Source organism: Notolepis coatsorum, assembly GCF_963971535.1.
Source record: "Notolepis coatsorum genome assembly, chromosome: 2".
NCBI classification, from domain to species: domain Eukaryota; kingdom Metazoa; phylum Chordata; class Actinopteri; order Aulopiformes; family Paralepididae; genus Notolepis; species Notolepis coatsorum.
Genome location: NC_140166.1, coordinates 39909173 through 39930431, shown reverse-complemented (window position 1 = coordinate 39930431; position 21259 = coordinate 39909173). Strand labels below are relative to the sequence as shown.

Here is a 21259-nt window from a genome sequence, read left to right as displayed (position 1 = left end):
GTGTCCTTTCCTTTGGCCATAAGTGTGCGTGTGTGCGACATGAGTGTGTGCCCGCTCATGTTAAAGTGTTAAGTGGCTGCTCGTGTGTGAGCGTGCACAGTGTGCGTGTCGTGTGTGTGTTCATGTGTGCTTGTGTGTGGACAGTTCAATGTTCTGAGTTCGGTTAGAGTTATAAAGTGAGCAGCACCCCCATCGTTCCTGACGTTATCTGGAGTCTTAACCAGGCTGGGCAGACCACTTGTGGTGCTTGCATCCGAGGAGCTCCGGGCCAGGACGAGTGGACCTGTACATTGGATTACTTTACCCGGACGACGGCGAGCCTTCCACGGCTTGGATTATCTACATGCTTTGGGTGCTTTGATTATTCCATGGATAACGGCCAACACTGCTGAGTGTTGGAACTACCCCCCGGAGAGGAGTCCAGGTGAGACGGCGCTCTACACCAGTGAGGTCGCCTCACGTCTCTCTGTTGTGGACCGGCAGCTACCGTCCACCAGAGGGTCCAGCTGTATTCATCTGCGGACCGAGGTTCTGTGGGCATCGTGTTCAGGACTCTGAATTCTCCCAAGAAATCGTCGGCCAGATGGGATACCGCCAGCGGCTCTTCTAACCCCCCCTCCTACTGTCTTACAACCAGCGGGACCCCCCCCCCCCCCCCCTTAGTGTATCCAGCTATAATCATTTAAGTACCATCGCTATAGTTCCCTAAAGAACCGGGTTGTATACTTACTCCCTGCGTAACCAGAGATTGGACATTCAATGTTGATTTACCTACGAATACTCATTTGCCATACAAGTGCATTTCAAATCATAAATGTCATCAAGTGAACGTTGTATATACCCTTTGCTATATAAAATATTCGATTTGTACATTTGTGTGGACTTCGTTTCATCAGGTGGGAAAGTGTTCATCATATCTATATCATGTACTGGATGGCCAGAAGTTAAAGTACAAGAGGTAGTGGTTTAATAATACCATACTTATCAATACAGCAGTGATGCCACAGATTACTTGTAAAAGTAATCCGATTACTGATTACTGATTACTCCTTTAAAAAGTAATCCAAGTTACTTTACTGATTACTTGATTATCAGAGTAACTTAGTTACTTTGAAAGTAACTAGGTTACGAAGTCGTCGTCGTTCCCCCAACAGTTTTTTTTAAACGCTTTATTGAAAGTGCATAAATTGTTTTTAACTTGTTTCTCTGCACATAACGTAAATTGTTAAACTAGTGCTTCAGCTTCTGTACCATCAAGTATGGTAAAGCAACAGTCTATGATGCTCACAGCATTAGAGCAGCCAGCCAGTGGTTTTACAAAACCAGTGTATCCATTCACATCTAACAAATGCAGGCTGAACTATTCAATTATATCAACTGTAACTATTAAATTGTTTTTATAAATGTCTCTCTATAAACATACAAGCAGTCTCTCTTTAACATGTAAATTAACTGTAAATCTGGCAAATAAGAGCTTTTCTCTCTCTCTCTCTCTCTCTCTCTCTCTCTCTCTCTCTCTCTCTCTCTCTCTCACCCCTCTCTCTCTCTCTCTCTCTCTCTCACCCCTCTCTCTCTCTCTCTCTCTCTCTCACCCCATGCCTCTTTCTCTCCAACCCCACCCAGACAGCCTACATCTCTAATATAATAATAATAATAATAATAATAATAATAATTATTATTATTATTATTATTATAATATAATCCCTTCTCTCCCTCTCTGTGTGTATGTGTGTGTGTGCGCGTGTGTGCGTGTGCTTGTGCTTGTGTGTGTGTGTGTGTGTGTGTGTGTCTCTCTCCCCTCTCTCTGTCACTCGTGTTCTCCCACCTGGAGAACTGTGGGAGTTTGATTGATTGATTGAAAACTTTATTAACAGATTGCAGAATGGGTACAATACAGTACAGCTCAATACACACAATTGTTAAGGGGATGCAGACCAGAGAAAGACTTTCGTCTTGTTTACACCAGGGTCCCCCATTTTCAATTCATCAGGACATATATGACATACATGACATACAGATAGTCAGTACTGCTACATCTATACATTTATGACATACCAGATTTGCAAATACAGTACTGTTTGTGATACAGAAGGAGTCAAGAAAAGGGAGTATATACATTTGACGTAGAAACTGTACATTGGAGGAGGTTGGGTGGGGGGGGTTGGGTACACTGGGATATTGACAACCATACTGGGTAATTTACATTGGAGGTGGGTGGGGGGGGGGGGGGGGCACATTGTATAAACAAGCAAAACTGTACATTGAGGGGGGGGGGGGGGGGGGACTCTGTACAAACAAACAAAATTGTACATTGGACTATTGACAAGACCATACTAGGTAAATGACTGTACATTGGAGGGGGTTGGGTTAGGATATTTACAGGGGCCAGTGTTGCATTGCAGTCTCCCGTAGGTGTCTCTTGAGAGAGGTTTTGAAAGTGGGTAGTGATCCACATTCCTTTACAGCTTTGGGTAGGGCGTTCCACATTGATGTGGCATAATTGCGAAACGTGTTTAGTCCCTTATTTGAGCCGAATCTGGGTTTAACATGATTTGTGGAGCTCCCTCTGGTGTTGTGATCGTGGTATTCACTGACCTTTGGGAAGTATTTTGCCATGTACATGGGTACCTTGGTCGTGTAGTGTATCTTGTAGACCAGGCCCATTGCAAGTTGCTGTACTCTGTCATCTACTCTAAGCCATCCTAGGTTGTCAAAGTGGGCAGGGGTGAGGTGGGTTCTAGGAGTAAGGTCAAGCAGTAGTCTGACCAGTTTGTTTTGAGATGTTTGTAATTTTGTTTTTAGCGCCTTTGAGGTGCTTTGGTACCATGAGGTGCAAGCATAGTCGTAGTACCCCTGAATGAGTGCTCCTGCCAGAGTCTTCAGGGTATTCTTGTTTACCAGAGAGGAGATCCGGTACAAGAATCGAGTTCGTTGGTTGACTTTTTTTATTACATTGGATGCCATTTTGTCACAGGAGAGATTAGCCTCTAGGATGGAACCCAGGTAGGTAATTTCATCTTTCCTTGTGACAATATTGTCACCCACTGTAACTGAGAAGCCGTCGGTCTTGCTGAGTTTGTTATTTGAACCGAAGAGAATGGACTCTGTTTTGCCCATGTGTAATGATAGTTTGTTATCAGCGAGCCATATGCAGATTCTGCCTAGTTCAGAGCTGAGGGTTTTTTCAACCTGTAACTTGTTCTTGTCAGAGACCAGCAGGGCTGAGTCGTCCGCAAACAGGAACAAGTTGCAGTCACAAGCTGACGACATGTCATTTGCATAAATTAGGAACAGTAGCGGTCCTAGTATGCTTCCTTGTGGAACACCACAGCTCACTGTGAGAGGGGGGGATAGGGTACCGTTTACCTCCACCATCTGTTCCCTGCCCTCAAGGTAGGATTGCATCCAGCTCACTGATAGACTATCAAAACCAATTGCTTTTAGCTTGTCAATCAGAATGGAGTGATTGACCGTGTCAAAGGCCTTTTGTAGGTCCAGCATGACCATGCCGCAGTATTTGCCTGCGTCCACCTCTTGTTTGATGTGGTCATTCAAATAGAGAAGGCATGTGTCAGTGGAGTGGGATGTTCTGAAGCCAGATTGGAATTCGTAGATTAGATTTTTTTCCGCTAGGTACTTTTCGACCTGTTCGTAGACTATTTTTTCCATGACTTTCGAGATGGAGGTGAGAATAGAAACAGGGCGGTAGTTGCCTGGGTCTAATTTGCTGCCCTTTTTGTGCAGAGGGGTCACCCTCGCAATTTTGAAGTCCTTGGGGACGTGTCCCTGTTTTATGGAGAGGTTTATTATGTGTGTGATGATTGGGGTGATGGCGGCTGCTGAGTCTCTGAGGAATTTGGAGGGGATGTTGTCATGGCCAGTGGCCTTGTTAGGTTGGAGGGCGCTCAGTTTATTGAGTACCTCATCTGTTGTTACCATTTCTAGCTTGAAGTCGTCCTTGCGGACCCCTAGGTTTTTGTAGTAAGCTACTATGTGTTCTACCCCATAAAGCCCTGAGTGGGAGGGTAGTTTGTTTACCAGTGTTGTGGCTATGTTTGTGAAGAAAATGTTTAAGTAATTGGCTACATCCAGCTTGTCTGTGATGAGCGTTAGAGCAGCCAGCCAGTGGTTTTACAAAACCAGTGTATCCATTCACATCTAACAAATGCAGGCTGAACTATTCAATTATATCAACTGTAACTATTAAATTGTTTTTATAAATGTCTCTCTAGTCTTCTTGCGGTTTCACTTCGTTTAGACAAGCGTTTTGGGGTGGAATTCTCAGACGAATGCAACGGAGCCCTGCTCTCAGACGATTGGCGCATATGTCACATGACGTGCTGTGAAGACCCGCCCTACTCTGCCTCTGATTCGCAGACTGTGGATGGGGAATGTGATTGGGCCAAAGCAGAGTCACTCACAGACAGAGAGTCCAGTCACGCCGCGAGGACACATTCTTGTGTAACCCTTTCACTGCCACACCACGTCACTCCCAAATAAGAAAAACAGCTCAAAAATTTATTTTTGACTGTCGAAAACGAAATAAAATACTGCATTCCGCCTGCATTATGAATTTATGATGAGATAGTAACGAAATAGTAATGCACAGCCACTTGGACAAGTAACTGCAATCAGATTACTGGCTTTTAAAGATTAATGCGTTAGATTACTATTTTCGGGGGAAAGTAATCAGATTACAATAACGCGTTACTTAGTAACGCGTTACCGGCATCACTGCAATACAGTCAGGGAATTGTACCCCTCAGTTACAATGAGCGTGTTGTCCGTCTTTATGTTTATGTTTGAAAATCTGGTTGAGTTTTTTTTACTGCAGCCTAGTTGATTATTGAGTAATTTCCAAAGTTCACGTGGTTCATGACTAAATCAAATCAAATCAAATCAAATTTATTTGTAAGGCCCGACAACACACATTAATGTCCCCATGGGCCGGACACGTCTTCTTTAAACAAGTCAAGAAGAAACATAACAATAAGTCAAGAACAAGCCCGCCATCACGACCCGCCATTAACCCCACCATGGTTCATCGGTTCCAAGCTTGAATTAATTCAAAACTCCCTCAATCTCAGATCCTGGATGCGCTTAAAAATACTGATTCAAACAAAAGAATATCGCAAATCCTTGCCACCGGCTGCTCCTGCTTTGATAGTGTAGCACTAACTTTACCTCCCTGGCCTCTGTCCCCTCAGTAGGTGGATGTTGATTGTTACTGTTTTATTGTGCTTGTATTTTATTAACACTATGATCGCCGCGGACGAGTTAAGACGTCATTCCGAGCCATGCTCATTCTGCCGAAGACGCCGTAACTCGTCTTTGATGTCAATATTTCAAAAATCTGTCATCGAAATCATATTTCCTTTCCGGAGCCCTGAGACACACTGGTGATCTCCTCTCAACTCTCTAGCGGTTCAAGAGCGCCATCTGGTGGCCGATCGGCAGATCGCCAACCGGATATTAACCTTTGAACCGGTAGTACTCTATACTATACTATACTATACTATACTCTATACTATACTCTATAGCTCCCGCGACTCCATCTTGAAACACTGGATAATAGATCGCTCGCCCTAACTCAATAAACAACGTTATTTGGACGTATATACTATTATACAACCTGGAAATGGATCGGGCATTTCTACATCCCATAATAGGAAAAATCTGTTCCACGCTCATCTGCCAGCGGCGCGAGGAAGCCACGGTAAGATTCAGCGTTATTCGCTAACGTTTTCTATACTAACTGATCTGATGAACATATGACCCACTCTGGATGAATCATCTAACGCTGCCCACGGAATTATAAACGATCCCCCGCCCATCCGGTCAACATCAGATGATGCGTAGAAACTTCTAGAAGTACGTGCAGTTGAAATTTTTTATCTCGCACAGATTCCTACCAAACTGTATTTGATCATCAATATAATGCATTTGGGGCTATAAATCACGTTCTGAAGAAAGCTGCAGAAAACGATAAAAACATACTTATACTTTAGACCATATTTTAGTATGAATATGTGAATGAAAAAGTTTAACGTTGCTACACCCTGAACAATACATATAGGACATTGAATGGGCCATAATAATGGCAGTTTAGCAATAGAATTTAAAAAGTTATAGCCCTGCAAAGAAGGGGAACTTCTCCATAGACAAATAGAGCTGGTGAGGGATGGTAAATTATGAATTTAACCCATGGCGATTAAAGTGTTAAGCTGAATTTTATTTTTCATTTTAAATTTTTGTTGTCTACTGACAACTTGTATGTTCTTTGTTATGTATATGTGTGACATAATTCGTTCTTGCCTTCTTGGCCAGATCACCCTTGAAAAGAGACCTTGTCTCAATGGGTTTTTATTTCTGGTTAAATAAAGGTTTGATGATTATAATGAATTGGGACAATTGTCTCATCCCTTTGCAACAACTCTGAACGTCAAAGATGCTTTGTAGTTGCCTCTTATGGAAGTCCTGAGAAATGTGAGCTGTGGTTTTGCTGTTACTTCGACTGTTACAATATAATCTTGTTCTGCCTGGACAGCAACACGGACTCAGCCTCCATAAAGGACAAGTTGCCATACTATTATTTGTTTTAGATAACGCGATTTTTACAGTTTCCAATTATAATAACCCTCTGGGAGGCCTAGGTTTACTCCTTAGCAGCATTAGCTGCACTTCATGATGGTGAATGCAAAATGGACATTGTAGGAGGTAAAGGATACCAGAAGATGGCGGTAATGCCCCAAACATTTGGTGGCCAAGAAGAAGAAGAAGAAGAAGATTGTAAAATGGGTTGTACAGTAGGTGGCGGTATGCGCCTATAATATATGGTCGCGACCCGCCATTAACTCCATAGAAGAAGAAGAAGAAGAACCACTTACATCACGGCTCTCATCCACATTTATTAATTTGCTACGCCCGCAGCCCGCTGCGTTATTTTTTTTCGTAGCCGCATTTCTGGAAGACGCTCTCTGATTGGCCACTGACTGACGCTCTCTGATTGGCCACTGACGCGTTTGCCCAATCGTGTGACGAGATGTGTCTTTGTCCATTTCCGCGTCGAACAGCCTGCAAACTACCTGGCGTTCTATCGCCATGCTCTAAGACAAACTCTAACCTTAACCAACTTCGAAAGAGTGCCTAAGCTTAACTGTCGAAAGAACTTGCCGTCACGCTCTAAGACAAACTCTAACCTTAACCAACTTCGAAGAGTGCCTATCTTAACCAGTGTAGAAACAGGCGTCGGCCAATCAGAGCGTCTTGCCAGAAATGCGCTACGAAAAGAAATAACGCAGCGCTACAAGCTGTCATAACGTGTGTCCATCGTCGGCCTCCGTAGGCTACGTCAGAAGTAAACACAGCTCGCCTGTGTTGCTAAACTAACAGACATGGCGTTTACGTTCTATTCCCTTATTCAAGCGGTCATTCTGTGTGTAAATGCGGTCGCTGTGTTGCATGAAGAGAGGTTTTTAAGTAAAAGTAAGTGACTCGTTTGTAATGAACTGCCGTCCTCGAAATGTCCGCTAACGGGTAAACGTTACCAAATATTGGCTAGCGGCTTTTGCATTAGCTAATAATCATCTAACTTTATTTCAGTTTCTGACAGTCACGTTTCAACATAGCGTTAATATGTGATAAGAGAGCCAGTTGCCTTGCCCTTTATATTGAGTGTTTTGCTAAATGCACCGTCGTTGACGTTAACTTATACACTGTTTGATTGATTGATTGAAAAGTTTATTAACAGATTGCAGAATGGGTACAGTACAGTACAGCTCAATAATTGTTAACTTAAGGGGATGCAGACCAGAGAAAGACTTTCGTCTTGTTTACATCAGGGTCCCCCATTTTCAATTCATCATAATGTGCAATCCTTACATCTGCGTTACAGTCAATGAAATGTGTTGTTTATGCTAAGTAAGTATGTACTCCCTCCAACACATTGTATTTGAAATGGAACAATAACTATGAAATTAATAGTGCAGAAGACTATTAGTTTTTGAGGGTGTTTACATCCATATTGGGTGAATTGGAATTGTAACCCTTGATATACACAGTGCTTCCGTTTGAGTTGTATTGTACAAAATAACATCCTTAGCAGTCAACGTCTGCCTGAATAAGTGTTCATTCGTGAAATGATTTTGTCTTTCCTGCTAACAAAGCAGAGAGACCAATGCCCCTCAATATATTTGAATGTGACTTAATGGGCTTTTATCTTCGTCAAATGTATACTCTCTTTTTTGGACTCTTTTTGTATCACAAACAGTACTGTATTTGTAAATCTGGTAGGCCTATGTCATAAATGTAGCAGTACTGTCTATCTGTATGTCATGTTATGATGAATTGAAAATGGGGGACCCTGATGTAAACAAGACGAAAGTCTTTCTCTGGTCTGCATCCCCTTAACTGTATTGTACCCATTCTGCAATCTGTTAATAACGTTTTCATTATCAATCAATATGTACAGTGGACTCTCCATCAGGGTTCCAAGAAAAAATAAATCACCCTCCTGTCACAACAAATGAACCCTTTCACTACCAAAGCGTTAACCCTTTCACTGCCACACGACCACAATAGGTTAACCCTTTCGCAACCACACTACAGAAAGTTCACCCTTTCACTTAAAACCTTCTGTAGTGTGGTAGTGAAAGGTTAAACCTTCTGTAGTGTGGTAGTGAAAGGGTTAAAGTATGCATAGTTGCATTATTTGTCAGTGACTTTCCTGTCTGATTTCACCATTGACTCTCACACCTATCTGTACTTTCACTACACTAATGACAGGGGGGTGATGATTTATATTTTCTTTGAACCCTAAGGGACTGAACAACACAGCACTCAGAAGGCGACTACACACCCCATAGGATTCTGATGGAGAATTGGATTGATTGAGGAGCATTGGACTCTGCTTTGTTTTGTAGGAAAGATTAAATAACTTTGAATGACTACATCAGGGTTTAAGACTTCACTCAATAATTTATTGCAAAAGATCTGTGGACTAAAAGGGGAACAATGTATAAAAAGGACCCAGAGCCGATCATGGCATATTTTCATTGATCAGTATCACCTAAATTAAGCCTGATCAAATTCCAGTCCTTTTTAAAAAAATATTATTTTTTATTATGAGTTATGAAAACCATTCAGGGAAAACTGTTACTTGTAGGCAATTATTTTCTTTTAAGTATAGCTTCAATTACCAAGCATATCTTACCTACATTGGATTGGTTTTTATTAATGTTAATATATTTGAAGTGTGCAGCTGTATTATTTAGGAACATACAAATATCGAATCAGGACTCTGTATTGGCAGATACAGATTACTCATTAAATGACTAGTCGGATCGGCCAACAAAAACTTGATCAGGACATCCCTAGCCCTTGATTGATTGAAAACTTTATTTAACAGATTGCAGAATGGGTACAATACAGTACGGCTCAATACACACAATTGTTAAGGGGATGCAGACCAGAGAAAGACTTTCGTCTTGTTTACATAAGGGTCCCTCATTTTCAATTCATAATAACATTAATGACATACGCAACATACAGATATTATGACATTTCTGACATACATAACATACACGTATACAGTACTGTTACATTTGTGACGCACAAGATATGCAAATATACAGTACTGTTAAACAGATCCTAACAGAAAATATATACATACAAGGGGGAGGAAACTGTACATTGGGAGGGGGGGTTTGGACATTTACGTGGGCCATACAGAGATACAGATATATATCATGACATTTATGACAATACATGACATACAGGTATCCAGTACTGTATGTCTACACAGTTGTTCCCCTGATAATGGATGTAAACAACCTCAAATTAAAGCTGAAAGTCTGCACTTTAACCTCATACAATCACTGTTAAAAATTTTTATCCAATGTGCTGGAGTACGTAGCCCTAAACAACAACAAAATATTCACTCTACTCTTGACTTACGGAATGAACTGTATGTGTTTGATTTTTAGTTGGATGGGGAGTTGACCAAAGTGTTGGGGGGTTTGGTGATGAACCAGGCATCAAAGTGCAGCTCATGAATCTCATCCGCTCTGTCAGAACAGTCATGAGAGGTAAGATAAACACATTATACATTTCCCTATTATGACTCTATGACACATTCCAACAGTGTGTGTGTGTGTGTGGGGGGGGGGTCTCTTTATAACAAGTGACCACATCTTTGTGTTGTTCTGACTTGGCCGGTATCTATTGACTTGCAGTGCCCTTGATAGCAGTGAATTCCATCTGCATCGTGCTGTTGCTACTATTCGGATGAACAGAAGTGAATGTAGACAAGAACTGGAAGTGCAATGATGATGATGATGATAATGATGACACAAGCCGCCGCCGGGAGAAGGCCTCGGGAACCATTCTGCAACATGAAGACGCACGCACACACATACTTCAAGCTTTATGTATCATAAACCTTTATGAACATGGATAGGCGTTAACTCCAATTACAGTTTATATATAGAGACCTACGTATCTACAGCACAATGATTCAAAAGAAAATAAGTGCCTGTGGCTACTGGAAGATTGTCATCTGATGTCTCTCGCACATTCAAATCCCACTTTATTTTGAATAGTAGAGTGAATTGGTAATAGTTTACATACGTCTGATTTGAGCATCTTTAAGCAATAATAAAAAAAAAATATATATAATTTCCAACCTTTCTAGAAAAATCTATTTGATTCCGACTATGATTTAATGTCATGTTCGGACCTACTGTAAACATGTTATGTTATCAAATGAATATTGTACTGAAGAATATTAAATTATGTTTGGCTCTTTGCCAAAAGCCAACTGATGTTCTTGACAAATAAATTGTTTTGAACTTTTATTACTTCTAACGTCTTCTTTTATTATAATTATTATTATATGTATATATATTTTTTTCTTTTACATATATCCAGGGTTCTACAGTGATACTGTTTCAGTTGCGCCAGTTTTATTCTCCACCCATCATCCATAGCAACACTACTATCACTGACATCCAAGAAGGCCCCCTTGAACGGCCCTTCTAAGGTTTCTCTCCTCCACATTGCCTGTGGTGCTTTTTTCCTATTGCTAGGTTTTTTAGTGAGTTTTTCCTTACCTTCGCGGGGGTATGTCTGGGAGTGTTTTGGATTTCATGGTGGGTTTTTTGTTCTTGATTTATTGTGATGTTTCTTCTTGCCTTGTTTAAAGAAGACTTGTCCTGGTGGTCAGGTGGCGTAGCGGAGATTGTGCTCGTCACCAATGCAAGAGACTGCGGTCTCGACTCCTGGAGTCAGCATTGCCTTGGCTTGGGCTGATCGCTATACTAACTTGTTTGGCTGGGTTAGGGGGAGGGAAGCCGTGGGTGGGAAACTGGCGTTGTGGACAGCGACGCCTACAGGTCAGGTCTGGGCGCTTGCTCAGCGGAGGCAGGACTTGAGGAAGGCAGCGTGACCTCCCACGCGTTACACTTCACCAATGAGAGCCCTCGCTGCCAGGTGAGAAGAGAGCCACTGGCTGTCGCCGCACGTGTAGGAGGAAACGTGCGGATACTTCAGGGTTCCCTTGTACCGACCAGTAGGAGAACATGCGCACAACAACCAGGTAGGGGAGGGGGGGGGGAATTGGCACAATGACTAAATTGGGACGGGGAGAAAACAGAAAAATCGGAGAAAGAGAGATAAAAACTAAATAAAAAGAAGACTTGTCCAGCCGTACTGTATTGTACCCATTCTGCAATCTGTTAAATAAAGTTTTCATTCATTCATTCATTCACCCATGGGGACATTAACTTGTGATTGCGGGCTTTACAAATACATTTGATTTGATTAATGTATTCCTAAAATAAACTTGTACTACTTAGACAATTTAAAAAGGAGCATGTGGAAATGTTTAAATTAGGGATAGGCATTTTCAATTATCTTCGCAGATAATGCTCCTAAATGTCCTCCCTATGATCTTGGGGAAATTACACTGTAGAGCCTAATATCTAATCTCGAAGCTCTAGTCTAGTACTCTAGTCCAGGGGTTCCCAAACTTTTCAGGCCGGGGCCCAGAAAATAAGGCGTCAGAGAGCCGCGGCCCAATGCACATCGTCTGGCTTTTTTTTTTTTTAGGTGACCGATTTTTTAAGCCAAATATCACTTCAATCCTATTAAGTTAGTTCAAGTTAGTTATTCATTTATATGTGCTATTTATAAGAGGGCTAACTTGTTGCAAAATAATAATGATAATAATAATAGCCTCATTAAAATACTATTGTTGCTTCGGTTGTTTTCAGCGTTTTATGTGCATAATCTGTTATTTAGTTTGAAATGTTCGTTGAAATAAGTAGATTTTTCGTTTTTGTTTATTTATTAAGTTAATATAAAACCATATAGTCACATTTTAGAATACAATATAATAGAATTTTAGAATACAACTAGAAACACTGTCCTGGCCTGCTTCTAAGTTCAGTGGCCTGACAAAAAAAATTAAAATAATTTTTTTTTTTTTTTTTTTTTTTTTTTTTAATCATCTCGCGGCCCATCCGTGGCTGCTCGCGGCCCACCTTTGGGTCGCGACCCCGACTTTGGGAACCACTGCTCTAGTCCACCGGCGGCGTCTATTTGAAACCCAACCGGTTCATGCTTCCGTGTTCGCGTTTTGCGCTCTGATTGGCCACTGATGTTTCTGGTCGCACCAATCGTGTGACGGCAAGTTCTTTCGCCGGTTAAGCTTAGGCACTCTTTCGAAGTTGGTTAACTTAAGGTTAGAGTTTGTCTTAGAGCAGGGCGATAGAACGCCAGCTCTGATTCCAAACTCTAACCATAACCAACTTCGAAAGAGTCGCCTAAGCTTAACCAGTGATAAACTAGGCGTTAGGTAGTTTGCTGCTGGTGAGGCGGAAATGGGCGCGTCACGCGATTCGGCGCACATGTCACATGACCAGAAACGTCAGTGGCCAATCAGATCGCACCAGAAACGGCAGTGGCCAATCAGATTTGCAAAACGCGAACACGGAAGCATGAACCGGTTGGGTTTCGAATAGACGCCCACCGGCGGCGTAATTTTTTTCTGTAGCCGCATTTTGCCGAGACGCTCTCTGATTGGCCACTGACATGTGCGTGACGAGCTGTGTCTTTGCACATTTCCGCGTCGAACAGCAGCAAACTACCTAACGCCTAGTTTATCACTGGTTAAGCTTAGGCGACCCTTTCGAAGTTGGTTATGGTTAGAGTTTGGAATCAGGGCTGGTGTTCTATCGCCATGCTCTAAGACAAACTCTAACCTTAACCAACTTCGAAGTGCCTAAGCTTAACCGGTGTGCGTGTTGCTTATTAACAGCGGAGGAGTGCAAGAATGTGACAATGTGACCATGTGACCGCGGCAGCGCGAGAGAGCGGCAGTGCGGAAATAGGCTGTCTATTGCCATTCTCTAAGACAAACGCTAACCTTAACCAGCTCCTTAACAGCGCCTAAACTTAACCCTTCTAACCTTAACCAACTCCGAAACAATGCCTAACCTTAACCTTAACCTTAACCATGCCTAACCTTAACCGGCGAAAGAATACATGTTTATAAAAAAAAAAAAAAAAAAAAAATCGATGGGATTTGAACTTGTCACCTGCCAGGTGAGCTAAGCTTCGAATGAAAATCATCGCGGATTACGGCTACATAATGCCGCAAGCTCTGCCGCTCCGCTCTGCGGCTGCCGCGCCTGCCGCGGGGCGTGTTGCAGCCAATCAGGGAAAACGCGGAAGCACTCGGCAGCACTCCTCCGCTGTTAATAAGCAATAAGCAACCGGCGTAGAAACAGGCGTCACACGATTGGGCGCACCAGAAACGTCAGTGGCCAATCAGAGAGCGTCTCCGCAAAATGCGGCCACGGAAAAAAATAACGCCCGCCGGCGCGCGTCCTTCTTCGAAAAACGTACTTTGATTGTCCTAAAGCGCACTCCGTACGTTCACAACTATGGTGGTGGATCTTTTTACCTTTGTCCCGTGCAGCTTTCTGTGACCTTTCCAACTGATTGCACAGGATGAAATGCAATATAATATAATAACTTGGAACCTTTGTACAACATACCAAACTACCAGCATTGTAATTCGAAAAGCGCGACTATGGGAAACGCGCAGAGCTGCATTATTGCAACGCTCCCCGTCTGTGCCGTTTATTTATTTTACACGCAAATGTATTGTTCCCATAAACTGTTAAAAGTTTGCGTCGTAAACTGTAATCACAGCCTTCCAAGTTTCGGGTACCTCTTCGTCAAATATTTAATCAAAGCTCTTTCTAGAAGCCCAGGCCACTTGTACACAAGAGATGCGAAAGAGAATCGTGATGTTGCCTACACTGCCCTCAACTGTAGGTAGGGTATGGTTCCAAATAATGTATAGGAGTAAGACATTGATTGATTGATTGAAAACGTTATTAACAGATTGCAGAATGGGTCAAATACAGTACGGCTCAATACACACAACTGCTAAGAGGATGCAGACCAGGGGGGGGGGGACCCTGGTGTAAACAAGACTAACGTCTTTTTCTGGTCTGCATCCCCTTAACAATTATTTGTATTGAGCTGTACTGTACTGTACCCATTCTGCAATATGTTAATACAATTTTCAATCAATCAAAACCAGAAAAAGACTTTCGTCTTGTTTACATCAGGGTCCTCCATGTTCCATTCATCAAGACATTTATAGAGTACTGTTTAAGAAAAAGAGATGAATGAATGAATGAATGAAAACTTTATTTAACAGATTGCAGAATGGGTACAATACAGTACGGCTCAATACATACATTTGTTAAGGGGATGCAGACCTGAGAAAGACGTTTGTCTTGTTTCCATCAGGGTCCCCCATTTTCATATTTTTCACAGATCATATACATTCGAAGGGGCAGACACTGTACAAACTAGTAAGAGTCCTATAATATAAGCATACTTTATTGTTCTGTTGAATGGATCTGGATGATTTTCCATGGTGTGCTGTGCATATTAACATCCAGGCTGGAAACTCCACTGCTGAGGAGGTTCTGCAGTGCTGCAGGTTATGGTTGGGACTATCCAGACGCTGAATACAGGGACATCCCGCTGTGCTTCCCGGAGATCCTCTGTCTCAGACTGCTACTCATGGTCATATCTGCCACTGGCTTCAGGTTGAGCCCATTGGGTAAGCCCTCCTAGTCAAGAGTGGTCCAAAGGTTTTGTTTAATTGCATATTACAAATGACAGTTTTGCCATGAAGCATTTAATTTAGAAATATTAGACTTTCAATTCAAATATACTCAAGTGGTGTTGATATCACGTGTGACGGTGCTTACCATCGGTTTCCCAGGACTGATCCGTGTTCACCAGAGTTTGAAAACCCTACAGCCAATAGATGAGCTGAAGAAGGGTCCGTTCACGCTGCAAGCCAGAGTCCTGGAGTACCGACTTGTGGATGCAGGAGTGGAGGTGGACATCTCACTATCTGCCACCTCACGTTCCAACCAGTTGGTTTGGGAGAGCGTACTGACACTGCTGTCCATGAACAAGTTCCACAAGGCAACCAGACCCAGAGGTGAAATCCAAAGTGAGTGGTCATGAATCTTGGGCCAACTTTTCTTTTCTTTTCTGCCGTTATTATACCAGACAAGTCAATCAAGAATACAGTGATGGCTCATACGTTTCAGTAGGGTGGAATAGAATCAGAACTAGAGACGCCACCACCAACTAAATATAATGGACATACAGGAATTTGTCTTGGTGAAAATACGCATCAATCTATTATGACAATGACAGTAGGATATCACATACATAGATATTCGGACTGGGCAGTAATTCAATATTATAGTTTATTGTCATTCAATGTGGTTATATTGTGGATCATAATTCTGTTGTTAATAATAATAAAAGTAACAATACATTTTATTTGTATAGAACCTTTCATACAAGAATTGCAGCCCGAAGTGCTGAACATTTATGAGTTATGCAGTGAAAACTAAACAGACTAATAATGCTATGTCTTTTCTGCATGAAGAAACTACAACTTTATGGCTGCGTTTGTCGTTTCCATGGACACCGTGAATAAACAAGGTTGCACAGATGCTGTGAAGTTAAATGATATAACTTTTTTTTCTTTTTTTAAATCGGTTCTTATTTATAAAAGCGACAAAAAAATATGGGAGAGAACAATAATATAATATTATTTATTCAATATGTTAAGGGCAAATAATACGAGCAAAGGTATTTGGGCAGAGATGTTTGACAGTGGAACGTCGTCCAATTCCCTGCGTAGGAGTGTTGATTAGCTATATTACCTTTTGTTTTTGACAGGCCAATCAGAAGGCTCCATGCCAGCCAATATGAAGAGGGCAGATGTCAGAGTTCCCTGGAGCACAGGGTTGAGGTGTGTCTGGTCGTTCACAGACTATTCCCCTCATCGCCTCCTCGCTCTACCAGCCACACTACTGGGCTACACCTGCCGCACCCCCTTCAGCCTATGGATGCTGTCTGTTTGCCTGGCTGAGATTGAAAAGCACAAAGGTACTGTACATAGTGTTTCCTTCACTTGTGAAGTGATATGTCATCATTAGGGCTCTCTGTTCCTAAAGATATTCATACTCTACTAATACTCGTAGAATTTTGTAGACTAATCAAATAGTTGATTTAAAGCTGTACTGTGTAACTTTCACAACAAGGAGGAAGAGAAAACAGCATGAACACTTTCTTTTTTATTCAAGCAAGAGATTCAACATGTATGCACTTGAAAGGAGACTGCAGCCTTTTAGGTAGTTATAATACATAAATAATATATATCCCATTTGCAGAGAAGACTTTGTGTCACTCGTCAGGCCATTATGGGCAATTCCACTGGGTTTCTTGTGTTGCTGATGGGAAGGTTTGGTCTTATTTGGGGCGGCTTGGCTCAGGGGTAGAGCGGAGCGTCCAATGATCGAATGGTTGGTGGTTCGAATCCCGCTCAAGCCCATGTCCATCCCATTGCCGTTGTGTCCTTGGGCAAGACACTTAACCTACTTGCCTCGTATGAATGTGTATGCATGTGAATGAATGTTGGTGGTGGTCGGAGGGGCCGTAGGCGATGATTATTCGCCACGCTTCCGTGAGTCTGCCTCAGGGCAGCTCTGGCTGCAATTGTAGCTTACCACCACCGGTATGACTGTGTATGAACGAATAATGGACTCTGTGAAGCGCTCTGAGTCAGAGAAAAGCGCTATATAAATCCAATCCATTATCATTATTATTATTATTATTATTCAGCCCAACTAAGGACTTAGATTTCACTAAATAGGCTAAATCTTTCTGTGAAAAAGTTACACAATGCAGCTTTAAAGTAATAATTTCTACACATTTTCATATACATACATGTCTATTTTGCTACTCTCTTCTAAAACACTGGTGCCTGGTAGGACATTTCCTTTAAAATCATCTGGCACACTGGAAGTGATGTGTTTTATGTCACCAGCAGTAACAGCAGATTGTTTGGAATGAATAGAAGACTAACTCTGTAGTTAGTGGGAATTTTCAAGATGGAAAGCAAATAAATACATTGCAAAAAAAGCAACAGAAATGATTGCTTATTACGATAAATGTCACCAAAACAAACACAATTAGGATCATGCGGATAACCACTTTAAATTGACAAAACTATAAAATTGCGTATTCCCACATTATTGTCATTCCACAAATGAATGCAGTCATGCAGAAGTTCTTATTGGGAACCAAAGCCTACTGTGAACAAAGTGCTCATCATTTGTTTATCATTTTCAAGGGCTAATGACTAATAAGTTATTCAACATTAAAAAAAAGCATAAAGATTATGAATCTACTTAACAAGTCTTAGTTACAAAATACCCTAATGACAGATTAGTTGATTAAGTGGCTAAGACTGGGCAGCCCCAGTCACCATACAAGTATTTAGTAACTAAAGGTCCTTTTAAAAAAAATATATTTCCCCACTATGTCTGGGCTGCTTAGGCTCCATATGGACGTACATGAGAGAACTCAAACTTGCAGGATTCCAACCACATACAGTAACGTTACATTAAGGAACAGTAACACTGCAGACACTGTCTATTAAATGTAACCAACAATGCATGGAGCAACATTTGAACTCTCTGCGCCCATAATGACATGCTGTGGGATTGATTTGTTCTTCTCCCCTTCATCCTGTGCTGTTATGTCAATGTAACACAGATTGTTTGAAATCAGGTTCTGATGCATTTGTCTGCTACCAACCACCTCTTTTACAACTTGGAACTAAATCCATCCAAATTGTGTCTTGCACAGAACTGCCTGCAGCTGTTGCATTTGGGAAAGCAGTTAATAGCGGTGGAGATACATGGAGATACATGTACACATTCCATAGCATAAAAGTCCTGTTAAACAATAGGTATAATACAAATAAGCATTGCTCAGATGTGGTACCAATGAGTGCATTTTGCAAGTTGTTTAAAGGAACACGCTAACATTTTGGGAAATTAGCTTACCGTCTTCTCCAGAGAGAGAGACAAGAAGATAGATACCAGTTTCTTCTCTGTGCGTTCAGTAGAAAGCTATCTGGCTGCATGTTAGCCTAGCTAACATGTATGTCTTTGTATGTCTATGTCTATTATGTCTTACTCTTGTTTTTATTATTTTAATACTGTGTTTAGGACTGTTTTTATTATCTAGGACTGTGACTGCTAGCACCTAGGGCTGCATTTAAAATTTCGTTGTAACATTGTGATAATGACAATAAAGATCATTCATTCATTCATTCATTCTTAGCACAATGAATCGAAGCGGACATTGCCGGTTAGCCTAGGCATTGTCCAACCTCTTCCCCGAAGGCTAACTAGCACTGTCCGCTTCCATTCATTGTGCTAAGCTAGGCTAACATGCAGCCAGATAGCTTTCTGCTGAACACACAGAGAGGAAACTGTCTCTCTCTGGAGAAGACAATAACCTAATTTCCCAAAATGTTGGCGTGTTCTTTTAAGCAACATTCCCCAAATGTTTCTCAAAATGCTGATTCTCGATCATTCTGTTATCTCTCTATCAGGGGTTAAAGCCGTCACAGCCCCTGTCTCCATTACTGTCCAATTCAAGGAGCCCCCACTGGTGCCAGGGAAGGTGGCGGTCAGGTTCTGGGAGACCACGTCAGAGGATGTTCAGTCCTCTCCCCAGAGCCTCAGCTTTCAAGTGGAGCAGTGTAGAACCGGGATACCACACATGGCAGGAGTGATCAGTAGGACTTGAACAGTATTTATAATCATAGAAAAACTCCATTCTATATTTTGTAAACATTTCCAGATCTCTCTGCTACAGTTGTTGGTACTGTACACTGCACTGTCTAATAAATTATGTAAAACACAGTTATTTGCCTTTGATATTGCAACAACATATTTCTGTGGGTAAAAATACACAATACAACACTCTCTCCTCTGATTTCTTCCTAGTCTCTCATCCCAGATAATTCGTTTTTATTAGCCTTATGTTGTGTTTTCCATAGATAAATAGAAGAAATACATTTGCACGTTGATGCCATGTCAACCAGTGTACTACTAGACCATGCTTCAACTAATGCGGACACAAGTCCCCCACAGGGACCAGAGACTTCTGAATATTTGATCCCTTTGATATTCTTGTTCACTGCCTACATGTATGTGAAGTCTCTTCTCCTGTATTATTAATCATAATACATTTAGTTACAAGAGAGGGGCCTTTTTCATGCTCCCCTGAACGAGCAAGGCCATTGTTGGTGGAATCAGGGAGACGATGGTTCTACCGTGTTTGGATGTACAGGGACATCCGTTGTTCTCCCAGATGCCCTGTATTAACCCTTTCACTACCACACTACATAAGGTAGTGTGGTAGTGAAAGGGTTAACCTTCTGTAGTGTGGTTGTGAAAGGGTTAACCCTTTGGTAGTGAACGGGTTAAAAAAATTAAGAAGAAAAAGGTTTTGATGTATTAATTAAGTCTGTGAGCAGCCCCTTCCTAGTTAGTTTGTTTTGCTTAAATTACATTCAATAGCACAATAAAGATAAAAAAAATGTAAGCAATCATTCATGAGTCATTTTAATGCCGGTGTGCCGTACCTCTGCCTCCTCGCACCCGTGCAGCAATACAATGCCTCACACACAAAGAGAGTGTACATCTTTTTTTACCTTTGCTTTGAAGCAACCTCATTGGCGCTCATCCCCCCCGATCGCGATAGACATTAAAGTACACGTGGTGTCAGTTGAATCAGTGAAGCATGACTGCCTGTACACGGGGTGTGTGTTGTTAGAAAGATGAAGGGAGGGGAGGGTGTGGTGAGAGAGAGGAGAGGGGTGGGGTTGATGAAGAAAAGCATCTTTGTTTGTAGACCTCCACGCTACTGGAGACGTGAACAGAGCTCTACCTGATCCAGCGGACTGCTGCTGAATCGATCAGGGGAGAGCAGCACACAGCATCTGTCCCCTTTTGCCATGTGATTTGCATTACTGGAGTTCCGTCTCTTCAAGTATTCACCTGCATGTGGACGACAACGTCAAGTTTCGGTAAATGCTTTTTTTTGTCTTTGCACTGGAAATAGAAAATAATCGTTCACATTTCACAGCGTTTTGTTTTTGTTACATTTATCCGTTGTTCAACCAAGGCTGAATTCAGTTAAGGCAGCATAGAATATCTGAGGAAGTTGTCAGCTATTGTATTTAACTGTATTGCTAAATGAGACTGGAAATTATGATTTGTTGATTTTATCATCGATTTATAATAATTTCTTTGTATGACATACTTCAGATTATGGCTCATGAGAAAGGTGCTCATGCCAACATTGATCTGGTGTTGACGGGTTACATGGTATTGGCCTCATAACCTTGCTTGAACCGGTGGTGGTTGAGAAACTAGAACATGCCTAATTTAATAATCTTAAATGAATGACCGACCAAGTTGCAATCTTCTGACTTGTGCTTATTTCTTCTCTTTCTCGGTGCTGAGATGGATGGCCAGGGTTGATCAAGGAGATGCGAGCATGAAGAGAGACGATTCTGAAGGTAATTTATAAGCCGACAACAACAGACATTTCTATTAATTCATTCTGTGTTAAGAATGCATCGTTTAAATGTGTACAAGTCCGTTTAATTCTATGAAATCAGTACTGTATGTTGTCTCACGACTGAGGTCTGTTTAATTTGTAAATGCAAAAGTAACCGTTCTGTCACACAGAACCATCTGGAAAGTCGTCCTTTGAAACTGTTTGGAACAGGGCCGGCGCTTTAAAAAAAGACGAGAAAAACGACATGGCATAGTATCTTTGCCCA

General features: G+C 41.7%; 2 protein-coding genes across 3 annotated transcripts; both read left to right on the top strand.

The window, feature by feature from the left end:
* The first annotated feature begins 7332 nt into the window (after nucleotides 1–7332).
* Nucleotides 7333–10853, top strand: LOC311247985 (immediate early response 3-interacting protein 1-like). The gene is made up of 3 exons (XM_084337952.1): nucleotides 7333–7485; nucleotides 9984–10085; nucleotides 10233–10853. Exons 1-3 carry the CDS (start codon nucleotides 7395–7397, stop codon nucleotides 10286–10288), a joined length of 249 nt encoding a protein of 82 aa, XP_084194078.1. The 5' UTR covers nucleotides 7333–7394; the 3' UTR covers nucleotides 10289–10853.
* Nucleotides 10854–13940: 3087 nt separating this feature from the next.
* On the top strand, nucleotides 13941–19483 carry LOC311222963 (uncharacterized protein). Of its 2 annotated transcripts, none has more exons than XM_084307637.1 (5): nucleotides 13941–14336; nucleotides 14979–15142; nucleotides 15308–15544; nucleotides 16288–16497; nucleotides 19016–19483. In XM_084307637.1, exons 2-5 carry the CDS (start codon nucleotides 15103–15105, stop codon nucleotides 19210–19212), a joined length of 684 nt encoding a protein of 227 aa, XP_084163763.1. In that variant the 5' UTR covers nucleotides 13941–14336; nucleotides 14979–15102; the 3' UTR covers nucleotides 19213–19483. The 2 variants fall into 2 exon arrangements, with proteins under 2 accessions (XP_084163763.1, XP_084163762.1); XM_084307636.1 differs by having other exon boundaries at nucleotides 13941–14340.
* Nucleotides 19484–21259: the final 1776 nt, after the last annotated feature.